This window comes from Gymnodraco acuticeps, unplaced genomic scaffold (genome assembly GCF_902827175.1).
Source record: "Gymnodraco acuticeps unplaced genomic scaffold, fGymAcu1.1, whole genome shotgun sequence".
Classification (NCBI taxonomy): Eukaryota; Metazoa; Chordata; class Actinopteri; order Perciformes; family Bathydraconidae; genus Gymnodraco; species Gymnodraco acuticeps.
In genome coordinates, this window is record NW_022992289.1 from 1,429,839 (window position 1) to 1,446,957 (window position 17,119).

Here is a 17,119-nt window from a genome sequence, read left to right on the forward strand (position 1 = left end):
TACACCTTTATCAAAAGTGTTTACAGTTAACATGGTCATGGTATAGAGACAATCAGCATCAGAATACGGTTATTTTATTCGTCCCAAAGACTAAGAAATGTACATTATTACAGCAACAATTAAGTGCCTTAAGTAGAATAAAATAAATGTGGAAATAAATACAGGAATAAATAAACACAAGAAAATAAAAATGAATACAGGAATACATGTGGAAATGAAATACAGGAATAAATAAACACTGGAACAAATGAATAAATGTATAAATAAAAGTATAAAATATAAAGTATAAATTATAAAATATAAGTTGAGAATAAAACAGAACACACATATCATAAATGTATTCCAAATAAAAATGACACAATGACAACATCCATTACATCTTCATATCGTCAATGAAGTCCATCTCCATTTAATAGACTTTTTGTTATCCTATTGGTCGGATCCAGCCAGCTGAAAAGGGACAGATCATGTTATATGTTGTCACTTCAACAAAAAAGTAAGATTTGGCAATATTTAGTTTGTATTTTGGAAACTTTGGGGAGTAAACTAAGCCATAATAAATGAGGGCGGAGTGGCCCTCCTGTTTGTTCCTATAGCACGCGGAACAGAAATTCGGCACCAAAGGTTCCGTTTAAAGCTTTAGTCGGAATTATTTTGTTGGCGGAAAAGCTCCTAACGTGCCTCCATGCTCATCCGAGTAAGAATGGAACATACAATAAAAACAATTTGAACACAACAATTGAACTTTCAGGCTCAAAAGACATGGCTTCAAGGAGATATGGCGCGTGTGTCCTTTATCAGAGGGCCGCTGTCCTGAGGATGATGTGCAGGGTGAGTGTCATTGAACGCACCATCTTCACCATGGAGGTCAGGCAGAGAAGATTTTACAATCAGTACTGGGTTTAACACACACCTATAATTTAGCTTTGTTCACAGCTTTATTTAAACACGAGTAAAGTGTACATGAATATAAATGTATATATCATATTCCTTCAATCTCCAATAGATTTACTGTTTTGCTACTCTAGATTTTGAATCGGAAGTGTACTTGAATATATATAAAAAACGTATTGGTAAATGTTTACCTGCAGAACATGTCTGAATCTCAGTCTGAATTAAGTGATTATCAAACAATGCAAACATGGAAAGCAGTTTATCTTTTATATATGGCAACAGGAATATACATATACAGAATTTCTGTATATCTGTTAAAAGTTCATTTTCGATAAGATGGCTATGAATTTATTATTACAAGTTATCTCAAGAGTATGTTTACAAAAATACATTTTTTAATTGCTTTGATGGACTGCAGTTTTTATATAAAAAACACAACATTGGCTTTGAAACCATCTAATTACATGTTTTGTCTGTCTATTATTTTTGTTTTAATCTATGACAATAAGTAGGTTTGTTGCCCACAAGGCAACAAACAAGAGCTCAAATAGGTGGTAAAGAAAAAAATATTTCTACTTATCATCCAAATAGTATGTATTTGTTTGTTTATTTGTTTGTTTATTCATCTGTTTATTTATTTGTTGTTTTTGTTGTGTTTCAATAACAAATGTATTTCTTTACGAAAAAAATAAATATATATGTTAATAATTTTTGGGAGAAGTGGTGGGATTAAATAAGTGTAAACTACTTCCCACCCTTTTTTCAAATGTGTAATTATTTAGATCATTTGTTTATATATAATTTAGAGTCAGTAATATTTTTGTTTATCAATTTGACACGGCTTAAGTTTGTATAGTATAATAATTCATTTCATTATTATTATTTATTTTTTGCATTATTGTTTTACACATTCAAAATAAATCAAATCAAAATCCTCAGGGTATGAGTGCAGCCGCAGACCTGCATTCCCAGGTGGATTTCCTCAAAGGAGAACCCCACAGGAATCACCCAGGTGTGACCAACCTGAAGACTCTGCGCCTCCCTGAAGAACTCCAGATGGCTGCACGGTGCATCATTCAAAGTAGGTTATGATCAGAGAGGGCAAAAGTACACACATCCTTAACTCAAGTAGAAGTACAGATACTCGTGTTTGAAAATACTCTGGTAAAAGTAGAAGTACTGACTAAACTTCTTTACTCAAGTAAAAGTAAAGAAGTATGGGCTTTGAAATGTACTTCAGTAAAAAGTACCCATAACTAGCAGCTGTTTTAAAGAGTACCTGACCTCCCTTTATATTAATAGAACAATAAAGTCATTGTTAGCTAATGAATGTTTCCATGCTGAACAACGGCAACGTTTCCATTGGTCCCTCTTCTTTAGAGAAGACCAGGAAATGATGGATACACGGATCGTGTTCAAATCAATAGGCACGCAATGACTCTAAAGAATAATGATCACGCATCAAACACACATTCAGACTAAAGGAACCAGCTGTTTGGAAAATGAGAGAAGTAGAAAGTACAGGTATTTGAGTTCAACATGTAAGAAGTAGAAAGTACAGGTATTTGTGTTCAACATGTAAGAAGTAGAAAGTACAGGTATTTGAGTTCAACATGTGAGAAGTAGAAAGTACAGGTATTTGTGTTCAACATGTAAGAAGTAGAAAGTACAGGTATTTCTGTTCAACATGTAAGAAGTGGAAAGTACAGGTATTTGTGTTCAACATGTGAGAAGTAGAAAGTACAGGTATTTGTGTTCAACATGTAAGAAGTAAAAGTCAAAAGTAGTGGAGTAAAGTACTGATACCAGAAAAATGTACTTAAGTACAGTAACAAAGTATTTGTACTTCAATACTTCCCACCTCTGGTATAGTGAATCTATTGAGGAAGCGATAAATCTATATTTCCAGATAAACACTGACTGTTCCGTGCATGCATATAAATACAGAGTAATCATATTAAGAAAATAGTAAAACAAATCGAGTTCGATAAGATTTATTCAAAGAACGTTAGCTAGTATGCGTCTAATTCTCAATTATGATTGATATTATAGACAATGCATTTGTCTATCAAAAATAGTTTAATTTGTTTGATTTTAAGATACTACCCCTTTGAAGAACAATACATTATATTAATTCTGTGCCTCAGCCCAAGGACAAACGTTATTTCCCCCCACTTTACTCCCCTAGACCGAGTCTGTATCTCTCGCCTGAAGCGGTACAATGTTAGAAGTAGAAAGTACAGGTATTTGTGATAAAAATGTAAGAAGTAAAAGTAAAAAGTAGTGGAGTAAAGTACGGATACCAGAACAATATACTTAAGTACAGTAACGAAGTATTTGTACTCCACTACTTCCCACCTCTGGTTATAACTATAGCTATATCAGTTTGCATATCAACTGTTTCCATAGATGCACTGTGTGACTCTTTGATCTCTCCACATGTAGGAGCTGAGGTGCCTCGGCTGGCTGACAGAGCTCACAGCCTCACAAACTTCCTGTGGAGCAGGAAAAGTCCCGTGGAAGAGTCATCTCTGAGGAAGAGAGCTGTGAAACTGGAGAAAGAACTCTGGGAGAAAGAGATGGATAAGAAAGCAGGTAGTTGTCATACCAGTAATGGATTTTAAAGATATAATGAAGCAGCTGGAGAAGTAAATGTGCTTCTACTTTACAGATATAGATGAACAGCTACTGGAAGACCGCATCAGGAGAAAAGTGTTATCAGAGCTAAAAAAAACCACATATCACTGGAAGACCACAAGGTAACTATTTGCTTTTATCTACAAATAATTTTATAGAAATATATAATGTATACCAGATATATTAAAATGAGAAATGTGATCAGAAAAAACATTAATTGATTAAATTACTTATAATGGAGCATTTATAAGCATTTTTTACCCAAGAGAAGACTGTGGGTGTTTCTCAATGTCGAGTAAAGCTGCTCCAGAGCCACTATTTCAAGCATACTACGTCATCGAGTGCCGCCGAAGGACTGTTCCAATGTCCAGCATACTTGGAATTCTACCAAGGCCGGCGTACTTCGCAGCGAGACATTTCGAGGCTGCACATGTGTAGACTCCGCGGTCTTAAAATCCCCACAATGCTTTGCGCACGGACCAATTTCCAAATCTTTGGCGGAAATAGTGCTCCATTTAAGGCGGGGCCTCGCATACGACGCACACCTGTTAGCCTGCTCCACCATTCTTCATTTTCATTCTTCATTTTCCGAGGCTAGGAAGGATTCTTGCCTCGCCTCTGAAGCAAGTGACTCGGAAGACATGTGCTACCAAGCAAGCGTCCTCGATATTGAGAAACACTCACTGTACAGTATGAGTATAAATTGTTCCAATGCTGACGAATATTAAACATTTTAAACTATTTATATACCTAATGCACATTGCCAACTTATTTCAATTTATCATATTGACACTAGCCTTATATAAAGTTTGTATATTTATTTTTTATTTCAAAATCTTATTTGGGTATCTAATACGGACATAAGGTGTGCGACAGTTTTCCCTCTCTGCTGTTAAATGTCGGAGGAGGTGATTTCTCCTGTTTGATTTTGAGACAAGTTCCTGCACAGCTCCCTCTCTGTGTTGCAGGTATGATGAAGAGCTGGGCGTGGTTTACATGGCGTCTCGGCTGGCTGGCGGCTATGCAGCAGTGAAGAGAGCTTTGAACGAGGTAAGGAACAATTGGAGAAGATCAAAGGCTTACTGACGTGTTCATACCAGGGCTGTCGCACGGAAAAATACAAAATAAATCTTGTTATTTGTGAGTTGTGTTTTTCTGGATGTGTTCAGAGTCAGAGCTTTACTTGTTGTGTCCTTAAAGTCAATTTGCTTTAATCATTTCAGATAAAAAAGAAGGATTCCTCTTTTGCCCCTCAGTCGCTCCTAGATTTTGGTTCAGGGTTAGGAACAGTTGTTTGGTTAGTATTCATTATTTATTCCACAATTGGCAGTTATTTTAAAACAAAACATGTACACTTAAAAAACATGTACACTTAACAAAACATGTACACTTAACAAAACATGTACACTTTACAAAACATGTACACTTTACAAAACATGTACTCTTTACAAAACATGTACTCTTTACAAAACATGTACACTTTACAAAACATGTACACTTTACAAAACATGTACACTTTACAAAACATGTACTCTTTACAAAACATGTACACTTTACAAAACATGTACTCTTTACAAAACATGTACTCTTTACAAAACATGTACACTTTACAAAACATGTACACTTTACAAAACATGTACACTTTACAAAACATGTACACTTTACAAAACATGTACACTTTACAAAACATGTACACTTTACAAAACATGTACACTTTACAAAACATGTACTCTTTACAAAACATGTACACTTTACAAAACATGTACTCTTTACAAAACATGTACTCTTTACAAAACATGTACACTTTACAAAACATGTACTCTTTACAAAACATGTACACTTAACAAAACATGTACACTTTACAAAACATGTACACTTAACAAAACATGTACTCTTTACAAAACATGTACACTTAACAAAACATGTACACTTTACAAAACATGTACTCTTTACAAAACATGTACACTTAACAAAACATGTACTCTTTACAAAACATGTACTCTTTACAAAACATGTACTCTTTACAAAACATGTACTCTTTACAAAACATGTACTCTTTACAAAACATGTACTCTTTACAAAACATGTACTCTTTACAAAACATGTACACTTTACAAAACATGTACTCTTTACAAAACATGTACACTTTACAAAACATGTACTCTTTACAAAACATGTACTCTTTACAAAACATGTACACTTTACAAAACATGTACTCTTTACAAAACATGTACACTTTACAAAACATGTACACTTTACAAAACATGTACACTTTACAAAACATGTACTCTTTACAAAACATGTACTCTTTACAAAACATGTACTCTTTACAAAACATGTACACTTTACAAAACATGTACTCTTTACAAAACATGTACACTTTACAAAACATGTACTCTTTACAAAACATGTACACTTTACAAAACATGTACTCTTTACAAAACATGTACACTTTACAAAACATGTACACTTTACAAAACATGTACTCTTTACAAAACATGTACTCTTTACAAAACATGTACTCTTTACAAAACATGTACACTTTACAAAACATGTACTCTTTACAAAACATGTACACTTTACAAAACATGTACACTTAACAAAACATGTACACTTTACAAAACATGTACACTTAACAAAACATGTACACTTTACAAAACATGTACACTTAACAAAACATGTACATTTTACAAAACATGTACACTTAACAAAACATGTACTCTTTACAAAACATGTACACTTAACAAAACATGTACACTTTACAAAACATGTACACTTAAATTAAATAACCATAAAAAAGTTAAAATAAAAGCAACATTCTTTCAGTCACAGTTGTTTACAAATACTGAAACATAAAACCAGAACACAATCAAAAGTCAACTTCATACTTTGTAAATAAGCTTTCTTTATACATTTTCTTCAACATAAACATATTCTCACAGCCCTTTAAATCATTCGGCAAAGAACTCCACTTCTACAGTATGAAACACTGGCGCACCTTAAAAAGAGTTTTCATGTAAATCAGAAGATTGTAAGTCATATAAACTCTCTTTCCCTCCCTCAGGGCGTCACACTCGTACTGGGGCGACTCCTTGAAGGAGATGGTGTGTGTGGACAGCTCCGGGCCGATGAACGTCCTGGCAGAGCGACTTCTCAAAGGTACAAACACAAACTTATATCAGCTCTGATTTATTTAGGGCTTTGGTCAAAACGTTGAGACAATCTATTTTTTTTTTTTTTTTTTGTAGAATTTTTTTTTTTTAACAGGATGAGTGAGGGTAAAATTACAATTACATTACATTCAAGATCTCATGATACCAAGACATTAATTGGGAACAACATATGACTAATAAATTAGATAGTACTAATTAATACTTCATCCCCACTAATGTTTTCAAAACAAAGAAACACTGACCAAACCTCCTCTGCCTCCCTTCCCAAACACACACACACACACACACACACACACACACACACACACACACACACACACACACACACACACACACACACACACACACACACACGTCACTTGTTAGACGCTTTTATCCAAAGCGACTTACATACTCAATACTGTGGACAATCACCACAGGAGCAATTTGGGGTGAAGTGTCCCAGGGACACAACGACATGCTGGCTGCAGTGGGGTTTGAGCCTGACCCCCCTGATCCCAACACCAATGCACAACCCACTGTGCCACACACCTCTACACATGCCTCCACACACACACACACACACACACACACACACACACACACACACACACACACACACACACACACACACACACACACACACACACAAAACAAACACACTTGAGATGTTTAAGTGTTCCCCAATGTATCTGGATTTTGGGTGGTCCTGTGGCTCATCTCCTCTACAGAGCCTCGTAAATGTTGTTCTATATTATGTTGAATTGTTTTTCCTTGCTACTCTCTGTCTTGATGAGAAAACCTAAGCATGTGTTTTTCGCAGGTGATGAAGAAAGAGTGGAACCTCACATCAAACAAGTTTATTTCAGACAGTTCCTCCCTGTCTCTCCTAAGGTAAAACACTTTAACAGAAAAAACAGTCTGTGTTAAGTTCAGTTTAAAGGTTTCTTTTTGAACTATCAAAATGTCAAGATCCAAACAAATCAGATTCTTGCTATACTGTAAGCAAACATTGAGATTAAAGCCAAATGAGAAGACAGACATGTGTTCATTATTTTGGACTTTGAGGCCATCGGGCCTGGATAGTAACCGTTCCAATTTAAAAGTCTTTACATTTGATGTTTAAGAATTGTTGGAACCGTGCAAAGACGTTGCATCGTTAGAATTCCTTCTTTACAGTTAGTTTTGTGTTTATTTTTCGGCGTCAATTATATTACTGTCCATCCTTTAAGGACAAGGAGCCCTGACAGTTGTTGTTTCTCCTCCAGGTGCAGTTTGACTTGGTGGTGGCAGCCTTCACTCTGTCGGAGCTCCAGAATGTGAAGGAGCGAGAGGACACGGTGTTAACTCTGTGGAGGAAGACCAGCTCCTACCTGGTTCGTTAAAATAAAGACTTCACCTTTAGATGAAGTGAACTATTGTTGTCCTTCCACATTTAGTGAATATAATCTCAGTATTTCTGTGTAAATCGCAACTTGTCTTCAAAACTATTCTGGTAACTAGAAACATTATCTTACATAATAACATGTGATTATGCTTTTTTCGTCATTTATTTTGCAGGTGCTGGTGGAAAATGGGACTAAAGAGGGCCATCAGATACTTATGGAGGCCAGAGACACGTTATTGAAGGTAGTCAAATACAGTTTACAACATGGCACTTCAACATCTCCAAGAGGAATTTAGTTTGCCACTTCTCTGTAAATGATTTGATGCAATTAATGAAAGCAATATGATGACCTGCAGTTCTTTATCTCCAGAAACAAGACAAGATTGTCCATGACATCAGACCAGCAGCAGTGTTTGCTCCGGTACGCTCAAATCTCAGATGATTAAAACATCACGGCATCTCTCAACCATTTTACAGTATTTTCTCTCTTTTTGTTTTGTCTCTCTAGTGTCCTCATGAGCGGATCTGTCCTAAACTGGCCTCTGCAATCACCACACCCTGCAACTTCAATCAGATGTACCAACCTCTGCCTCTGCCCGGGGTAACATCAAACTCTTGACCTCAGTAGGAGATAGGAAACGCATATATGGATTCCACTTTTTAACGAAAGGTCCCCTAGTATACTGATTTTCATCAATATATTATAGGTCTCAGATATATACAGAACATGTCTCTGAAGTGTTTGGCTCCAAACACCAAACAGATCATTGCAGCATTACCCATAATCCCCTCTGTTTCAGCCCTGTTTCCAAAGTGCTGATTCTCTGTCTGTCACTTTAGATGAAAATAAGGAGCCCCTCCCCACGCCCCTCTGAGAGAGATTTGGTTAAAAAGAACACAATGGTGCTCTAGGAGGAGATTCAGGTGATAAGGGGGGGGGGGGGGGGGGGGTTACCTTGGTTGCTGATTGGCTAATAGTTACACAAGCCAAACATCGTTATGACATCATAAAGTGGCCAAAATCTGATCAGCTCATTTTCAGACAGGTTTTTATAGAAATGGATCAGGACAAAAAGAGAGAGAATCTCTTTACACAGAGGGGACACGTGTTGATGTAGAAGAGACATGAACAAGTGGATTTTGCATAATAGGTGACCTTTAATTAATTCCATTTTTCAGCGCAATGAGCGGCAGACGGAGAAGTTCAGCTACCTGATTCTGGCTCGGACAGAACTGGGGGGCACAGAGTCTGAAGGCGTGGATTGGGGCAGGCTGATCTCTCCGGTGAAGCGCAGAACGAGACACGTGCACTGTCGGATGTGCTGCCCTGACGGAAAACTGCAACACCTGGTGGTGACCGCACGGAAACAGAGCAGGTAAAAGTCACACATACATCAAAACTATCGACAGGAGCAGCATAAGAAGGGAGCCAAAGCTTGGGATCAATTAGTCAGAAGTTTTAATGGCAGCAGCAAATAGCGGGGGTTTCCCTGCCTATGAAACACTTGTGCAGTGTTTATTATTGGGGGTATTATCAAATGTAAGGTACATATATAGAAAAACGTCAAAAGAAACAAAAAGTCGCCTAGTGCCGGGTATTGATTGAATTTCATTTAGTCGGGCCAATACCTTAAGTTAGTGATACAAATTAGTGATGTTACGATCCGATTCTTTTGAACGCCTCTTTGGTACGAACAAAGGGAACCGAGTCGTACTTGGTGAGAGCCGTTCTTTTTATCGTTGGTTCACTGCCTGCCATAAATCCACTCGCCTTTACGGGAACTTGCTTTCCTGAATGCACATTAGTCGTAGATGATGGCATAACGCTGCTTGAGTAGTACTTTGCCTGAGAGATCTAGCAAGTTATACATTTGTCTGTGAGTAAAAGTAGACTCTGGCACTCAATCATTATCCTGGTGATTATTTAGCAGATAAACCTATTAGCCCCGCTCAGAACAACTCTGAGAAGTATGAGTTTAACAATCTGTGGGGTGATTTTATGGAATGGTTTGGAGCAGGAGTTCAAACAAAGCACACGCATAATTCAGTTTAAAAGGATGTACAGAAACACTTTTTGGGAAAACTATGAGAATGAAGAAGAGAAATGATTGTATATGTATGTGTAAATGTATGTAGGAATAACTTGCATAATGATTTAAAGGACAATCATTGATCAAGTACGGGGTGGGAATTAATAGCATTTGCTTCCTCCTACTCCCTTTCAGACACATGATTTATTATTAATATGAAGACATTTTTTGTTTTTTGTTGAATATACAAATATTACCATGAATGTGGATAAATACTGTGTTATAACAATACGGTATTCTGTTTTTCACATTTGTTCGAAATAAAGACTGAAAGAAAGAAAGAAACACAAACCGCTTTTCAAATAAAATAATTATCTAAAATTGCTAATTTGTCAGGAACTTTGTCTGATCATAGTTTTAGGGAACAAGACCACAAATCAACTAAATATTGAATGTTGACGACACAGTTCTGATGGTACGTCTCAAATGAACTGAAAATTGTTTTATTTCCTTCCATCAGAGACGTGTACCGCTGCGCCCGGAGCAGCGACTGGGGAGATCGACTGCCGATGCTTCAGGGAGACGATGAGGACGCAGAGAGTGGTTCAGAGCGATGATTCAGCTACAAAGAGACTCGAACTTTATACTTTTGAAACAATGGAAACACTCTTTTTGTTGACGAAAGACTCAGAAATCAGCTTTTAGTTGTACAGAACATGTGCGTTTCCTCACTGGATTGTAAATGACTGACTCATTTGAAAATCTCTGACTACTTTAATAAAGAAATCACAACCTGCTTTATTGTGCAACACTTTAAACAAATCTGAGTCCATGTCTTGTAACAAGTATTCTGAAATGTTGACGGTTTCCCTTCTGCGCGCTTCAGTATTTTAGAATAAAACTCACAGATAATTATCACTATACTGAAATCATTCTGAAGTTCAAAAACACCACTGAATGGGAAACAATACAAAGACAAGTGGTATATTGTAAAGACCGCATTTCAAAATGTTACCTTACATTTTTGTCATGCAATGTAGTGATGTATGCACACCTGTATTTGTGTGCTGAGTAAGTGATATCTTTTTTTAATGCTTAGTATGTACAAACTGGAAAAATCAGATTTATTAACTGGTCTTATTTTCTAGGAATCCTTGATTTGAGCTGACACGATTTGTTTAAATCTTGTAATCCAGTAAATATGAGCACACATTTACAGAAAGTTCTTAGTCAGCCCTTTCCTTCAACATCTGTTAACTCCCAACGATCTCTTTCAGGGCTGAGGTCAGATCTGGGAACTTGTACTGAAAGCCGGCCTCTTGAGTCCTCTTTGGTATGACTTTCTGTCCCTCCATGAGGACCACGGCCCTCTCAGAGCCCATTAAGGTATTCATGACGAAGGCAGGCACAGGGAAAATGGTGGGCCTCCTCAGCACTCGGCCCAGCTCTTTAGTGAACTCCAGGTTGGTATTCAGTGCGGGCGCCACACCGTTGAGCACTTGTTGTGAGGGCGAGGGGGGATCGGCAGGGGGCTCCAGAGCGTGGGCGATGAGTCCTGCCAGGTCCGAGACGTGGATCCAGGGGAACGGCTGCCGTCCGGACCCCAGGGTGCCCCCCAGGCCGAGCCAAAAGGGGGGCAGCATCTGCTTCATGGCACCACCGTCACGGCCTAAAACTGCCCCTGGAGGAGGGGGGGAGGAATGGATGTTTCAGATGAAAGTATAGGCATCTCATACATAAATGTACAACATACACATTCCCACAGGCCATAAGACTGTTAAACCTAAACTTTTGAAAGAACATCAATAACGGTTTCCAACTTATATATATATATATCAATTACTTGTATATAGGCTATTCTGCGCTATTTCTATTATATTTATTTACTTTATCCGTTTTATTGTTGTTGCACTGTTGGAGGAGCCTGTGACCTAAGATTTTCATTGTCACAACAACACTGTAGCGATGCACACATGACAATAAAAGCCTTGAATCCAGATGATACAAATGATAGTGTGAACGCATATACAAAAAGATGGATCCAGGTAGATAACAGTATTCCAGGTGGCGCCCAAAAATAAAACTTAAAGTCTTTGCACCAGCCTCAATCTGGAAACAGAGCTGATGACCCTCACGAACCAAAAAAAAAAGACTGCAGGTACACAGATATCCATATGATATAATATCTGGTTTTGAAGAACAACATCAAACTTCAGATTTAGAAACAAAGCATCCACTGCAACAGCGACATCCACAGATATATGAACTCACTAGTTTCCCTGGGTTATAAGTTGTTGTCTTGTTAACCTGAAAAATGTGCCTGTTTGCTGACACTTCAATATATTGTTAATGTGAATCAAACTTAGACGGTTTTCTACTGGATCTTCAGTGAAATATGCAGGGGTTGTTTTACGTACCAGCCCTGATGACGACTTGTTTGGTGGTGTTTGTCACATTATCAGGAAGAAGAGCCGAGCCCTCCCACTCCTTCACCAGTTTGGAGAGGATGTCAAATGGTGTCCATTCACTCTCTTCTGTGTACTCAGCTGTCAGACTGGGCTTGTAACAAGCTATGGATCAAAAGGAGACATTATAAATATACAACAACACATGTTAATGACGGTATACTTAAATATACAGTTTTGTTATGAGGCAGAAACTCACCTACTCCCGATACCACGACCCAGGAGTGAGGAGGATTGGGGGAAGCAGCAATGGCTTGAGCCAGAGATTTCGTAGAGTCAATACGACTGGAGAATAAATCCTTTTTATAGCTTTCATTCCACCTGATAAATAAAAATGATCAGGTTGAGATCCAGTATCAACAGTCAAACTTATTCTGTATGGAATTTTCCCAATCACAATTTCCATTTATACCCTTTGTGATCAAAAGTATGCAGATATCAAAGTTATATGGGATTTCTGAACCACTTTTTTTTTTTTAAAGCTATCCTCTTTATGTTTGCCGACAACAGCCTCCACTCTTCTGGGAAATCTTTCTAACAGATTTTAGAACCCGGTTGCAGAGATTTACAACAAATATCCTAAGAAGTCTGCTCTGAATCTTTGTGATAAGCCCTCACTCGTAGTGCTTCCTAAATGTATTGGATATGGCTAAAGTCACTGCTTTGTACAGGCCAATCCCGAACAATAACGTTTGCAAACATTTGACCATTTAGTGTATTAGCTACTGAAATAGTGTAGTTGTATTAGTAGTGGTTGTCGCTTCTTCTTTTTGTAATGCTCACCATCGTAGAGGGTTCATTAGATTCTCTCCAGCAAGGTTGACGGCACCCTCACATGGGGGGAGGCCATGAGACTCCAACTCCCCCTGCAGATGTACAGAAGAAAATAAATGTATGAATGACTCCGGATGTAGATACAGCACATTGATCTGCAATTAGGCGACATTGTGTGCCTTGAAAGGCGCTTAAAAAATATAATGCATTATAACTATCTTCAATAAAGCCAATTAAATCAATACAAAAATTCAACAGACGATTTTTCTCACGATAAGAGATGAAATTGGTCCCTACTGTTTGACTACAGATCATACCCATGTTATTTTCCCAGGGCCAGGCTGGCGAGATATCACTGTGACCTCATGACCTTTGTTTTTCAGCAGGCGAGTAAGTTCTCGTCCAACGAAGCCAGATCCCCCTCCTAGGGAAGGAAATATAAATAAATGATCATAACAACAGAGGAACTAAAGATGCACATATTATCAGTTACCATCAATTAGAGAAAATAATGTTTACATGTACACAAGTTTTAATCACATTGATTGGGCTGCTTTATTATGTTTTTTGGAACTAGCATACAAACTAATATTTAGAGGGTTTCTTAACTGTTCACGTCCCTGCCTGGTAATGTTTCTTAAAACTGTAGATCTTAGAATAGACTTTCTAGGATTGTGTCAATTGCAAGCTAAATAGTTTGCATCCCAAAAAAAACTTGACTCAGCTATATACAGAAAAGATGAAGAAATCCAGCAGAATATCTTTAATGATGAATTTCAAATGAACTGTTTTCATGTGTAATAATATGACCTTGTCTATGTGTGTGTTTTATTCACTGCTTGTTTGATTTGAAAAAGGTACGCAAAGATACATTTTCACTCTAAGAGAAATTCGGTATATATTTGCTCTATTTATACACAAAGTATTGGAAACAATACATGTATTGAAGTCATGTAATTGTGCCAGTGCGCATGCGTACTAGACATGCTTACAAAACAGGACTTTAGCACAGTTAGCAACAATTACAAACACAGTGACAGTTTTCTAGGTGTAATCAAATAGTTGACACGCTTGAATAGCTGTAGTTTTCTGCACACGTACTACTTATACTCAAATGATACCTGCAAAGCTAACATTACCTAACAGATAGCCGGTAACGTTATATCACTTTGACCTTTCCGAAGCGACTTTATAAAACGATATATTTATTAAATAACGTACATACCAATTAAAACTCTCATCCTTGTTGTTTTCCGCTCCAAATTATGAATGAAAAAGCTAAACGACACAGCAGGTTACAGTTTCCTTCACTGTGTAGCAGTCGGTGAGTTGTTTCTCGCTTTTTGGACCAACAGGGCTTCCGTATATATGGAGATGCGTCATTTTGTAGTTTTATAAATTTGTTTTGTCCCATCTGTTTATTAGTTTCAAGAAAAGACCAACATGTTAATTTCCAAAGTCGAAAAAGGAACACACAATAGATATGAAAGGTTACAGGCTACAACAATAGATGGCAGGCATGTGATGATCAGTAATATACTCTTTTTAATAACGAAGAACACATTGTAGACAGAGTTATAAATATAAAATACCTCAGAAATAGATTAAACAGCTAATGGTATCTTCCAATAATTCTAAGGCATTAGAAATGGTATAAATGTATTTAGGTGATTTCTTTTTCACACACTTTGCAGTACAGTGCTAGTTTTCTCTTTAAAAATAACAAGGATTTTGTATTCATAAAGTAATAATAATCACTAAATATGCATTGACCTGAATCTGTGGTTTTTGATTTATGTTAACATTTGTTTTTATAAGGCTTTTGTATGGACTACTGCACCAGGACCGGAAGTTGCCTGTTTCCAAACACGTGGTTTTGATAAGCAGATAAATAGAGCCTCGGCTTCCTTAACAACTTCTCTTCCTTGTTGCTGTGAAGCAGGCAGGACGTGTTGAGGCTGGGAGACAAGAACAACATGCGTGAAGCTTCAACAAAGGTATTTATTCATATTTGGTCTGATATTAGTTTGTTTATGTCGCAGTTGAGGTGTTTTATGTACCTGCTTGTCGCTGTTTGCTGCGGTTATTTCCGCATAGATGGTGTGTTAGCACTGAGGCTTCAGAGGACCGCATGGTCTGTGGCAACGACCTGAGGAGGCCTCTTATTCCAGAGTAGCTGAAATCTGAAATGGTCTTTGGATTAAAACATCTTAACTAGTTGCCTTACTACCTATAACATGATATTATTTCATTTTTGTAATGATATTTTTTGTTATTAGCCACTTGTGGGGACCATGAAGAGCTCTGGCAGTTGTGAGAAATCTGCACTGTATTTAAAGTTTACTAGAATTACATTAATTATTTTACTAGTGCAATTGGCAGACCTTCAAATGTCACTTTTTCGAGATATTGTGCACTCATTGGACGGTTTACACCTTGCTGTAACAGTCCTTCAATGTAGCTTTTCAAGGATCTTATATTTTGTTCTAGCTTTTTAAAGATGTCATGCTTAACTTTGAAGTTGTGTTGAGATATGTTTATAATAGACTAAACTATAACTAGGCTTTCTGTATAAGGCAATGCTTCTTAGCGGCACCACCCACAAAACAGATCCTCCAGATGATCTTAAAGTAAAAACGCAACGTTACTGTCGGGTTGAACTGCCGGTGCAACATGGCGAATACGTTGCAGTTAACTTATTAACCATGCAAACTAAAACCGTTGCTATGCATCCCAGTCAAACCTTAATGATGATTTGCATGTGAGTCCGTGTTTCACCTGAAACTCATGATTATTATTTCACTGCGCTGATGGGTTTGACAAAACGGAACCTAGTGAGGATGTGTTATTGTATTGCAAACTGAAACCAATCTGTCATTTATTTTTTATTTTTTAAAGGATTTACGAACCAGGACTAAAGGAATCTTGCTAAGGTCAGTATCTGTTGGATAATAGATATATCTGCACTTTACCACGTGTGGTTGCACACACTGCTGTCAGTTTACTTAATCCATAGAGGCCTAAGTAATGCTTTAGATAAGGAAGCCCCAATCAGGCATTTTCTGACTTTCCCTGACTTTGTTGAACGCAATGTTTAAGGGGTTCACAAATGGTTTAATTAAATTGTGGATAAGAAAGCAATGTATGTGCTTTTTACCCGAAGTACATCTGTGTGGATTAAGATGACACATTTCTGTATAAAAGCTTTGGTTCTGCATCATACTCAAACCTTAATGATGATTTGCATGTGAGTCCGTGTTTCACCTGATACTCATGATTATTATTTCACTGCGCTGATGGGTTTGAGATGCAGGAACTAGAGGATGTTTCATTGAATTGCAAACTGAGACTTATCTCTTGTGTTCTTTTTTCTTAGGACTGAAGAGCCTGGAATGGATGCATCTTGATAAGCTTGGTATAGAAGAATCTGATTGTCTACAGCCCTGCAATAATTAAACTTTTACTGCATGTACTTTCATTTTGTAGGCTCATTTGTGATGTGTATGTGCCCTCATTAATATTCATTTGGATATGTCATACTATTAGTTTAAGGGCGAATTGAAATTGGAGCATGTAAAGTATTTTTAATCTCAAACTGTTTAGACCACATCCATACTTAAAATGTTGTGTATGTATGAACTGGTAAATAAAGTTAAATCTCTTATTTAAACTCTGTATTGTCATCTTTATTTGCCTTTTTAATGGAGATTATCTGTAGCTTGGTTTGAGGTATTAGTCAAAGGAATTGAACAATGAGACGTTGTTGAATGAATGGTAAAC

General features: G+C 37.2%; 2 protein-coding genes and 1 long non-coding RNA gene across 5 annotated transcripts; 2 read left to right on the forward strand and 1 right to left on the reverse strand.

Moving 5' to 3' along the window:
• The first annotated feature begins 657 nt into the window (after positions 1-657).
• On the forward strand, positions 658-10,918 carry mettl17 (methyltransferase like 17). Of its 2 annotated transcripts, none has more exons than XM_034207849.1 (14): positions 658-831; positions 1,834-1,975; positions 3,340-3,489; positions 3,566-3,653; positions 4,500-4,581; positions 4,755-4,828; positions 6,596-6,690; positions 7,507-7,577; positions 7,952-8,059; positions 8,244-8,312; positions 8,441-8,491; positions 8,579-8,671; positions 9,250-9,446; positions 10,621-10,918. In XM_034207849.1, exons 1-14 carry the CDS (start codon positions 763-765, stop codon positions 10,715-10,717), a joined length of 1,386 nt encoding a protein of 461 aa, XP_034063740.1. In that variant the 5' UTR covers positions 658-762; the 3' UTR covers positions 10,718-10,918. The 2 variants fall into 2 exon arrangements, with proteins under 2 accessions (XP_034063740.1, XP_034063741.1); XM_034207850.1 differs by having other exon boundaries at positions 3,572-3,653.
• sdr39u1 (short chain dehydrogenase/reductase family 39U, member 1) lies at positions 10,894-14,720 on the reverse strand. 2 transcript variants are annotated; one of them, XM_034207851.1, is made up of 6 exons: positions 14,565-14,720; positions 13,657-13,763; positions 13,349-13,431; positions 12,765-12,886; positions 12,518-12,670; positions 10,894-11,781 (listed from the first exon to the last, which is right to left on the reverse strand). In XM_034207851.1, exons 1-6 carry the CDS (start codon positions 14,578-14,580, stop codon positions 11,354-11,356), a joined length of 909 nt encoding a protein of 302 aa, XP_034063742.1. In that variant the 5' UTR covers positions 14,581-14,720; the 3' UTR covers positions 10,894-11,353. The 2 variants fall into 2 exon arrangements, with proteins under 2 accessions (XP_034063742.1, XP_034063743.1); XM_034207852.1 differs by having other exon boundaries at positions 13,637-13,763; positions 14,565-14,614.
• Positions 14,721-15,239: 519 nt separating this feature from the next.
• LOC117540837 lies at positions 15,240-17,009 on the forward strand. The gene is made up of 3 exons (XR_004568219.1): positions 15,240-15,336; positions 16,238-16,272; positions 16,716-17,009. It is a non-coding gene; the product is annotated as an uncharacterized LOC117540837 (long non-coding RNA).
• The last annotated feature ends 110 nt before the right edge of the window (positions 17,010-17,119 follow it).

Coding starts and splice junctions, on each gene's coding strand:
- mettl17 (XM_034207849.1), top strand. CDS start 763: ATGGCTTCAAGGAGATATGGCGCGTGTGTCCTTTATCAGAGGGCCGCT. Junction 3,490..3,565: donor AGAGATGGATAAGAAAGCAG/GTAGTTGTCATA, acceptor TCTACTTTACAG/ATATAGATGAACAGCTACTG. Junction 8,060..8,243: donor GGAAGACCAGCTCCTACCTG/GTTCGTTAAAAT, acceptor TTTATTTTGCAG/GTGCTGGTGGAAAATGGGAC.
- sdr39u1 (XM_034207851.1), bottom strand. Junction 13,432..13,656: donor GCCCTGGGAAAATAACATGG/GTATGATCTGTA, acceptor GTACATCTGCAG/GGGGAGTTGGAGTCTCATGG. Junction 11,782..12,517: donor ACAAGTCGTCATCAGGGCTG/GTACGTAAAACA, acceptor CCCCTCCTCCAG/GGGCAGTTTTAGGCCGTGAC.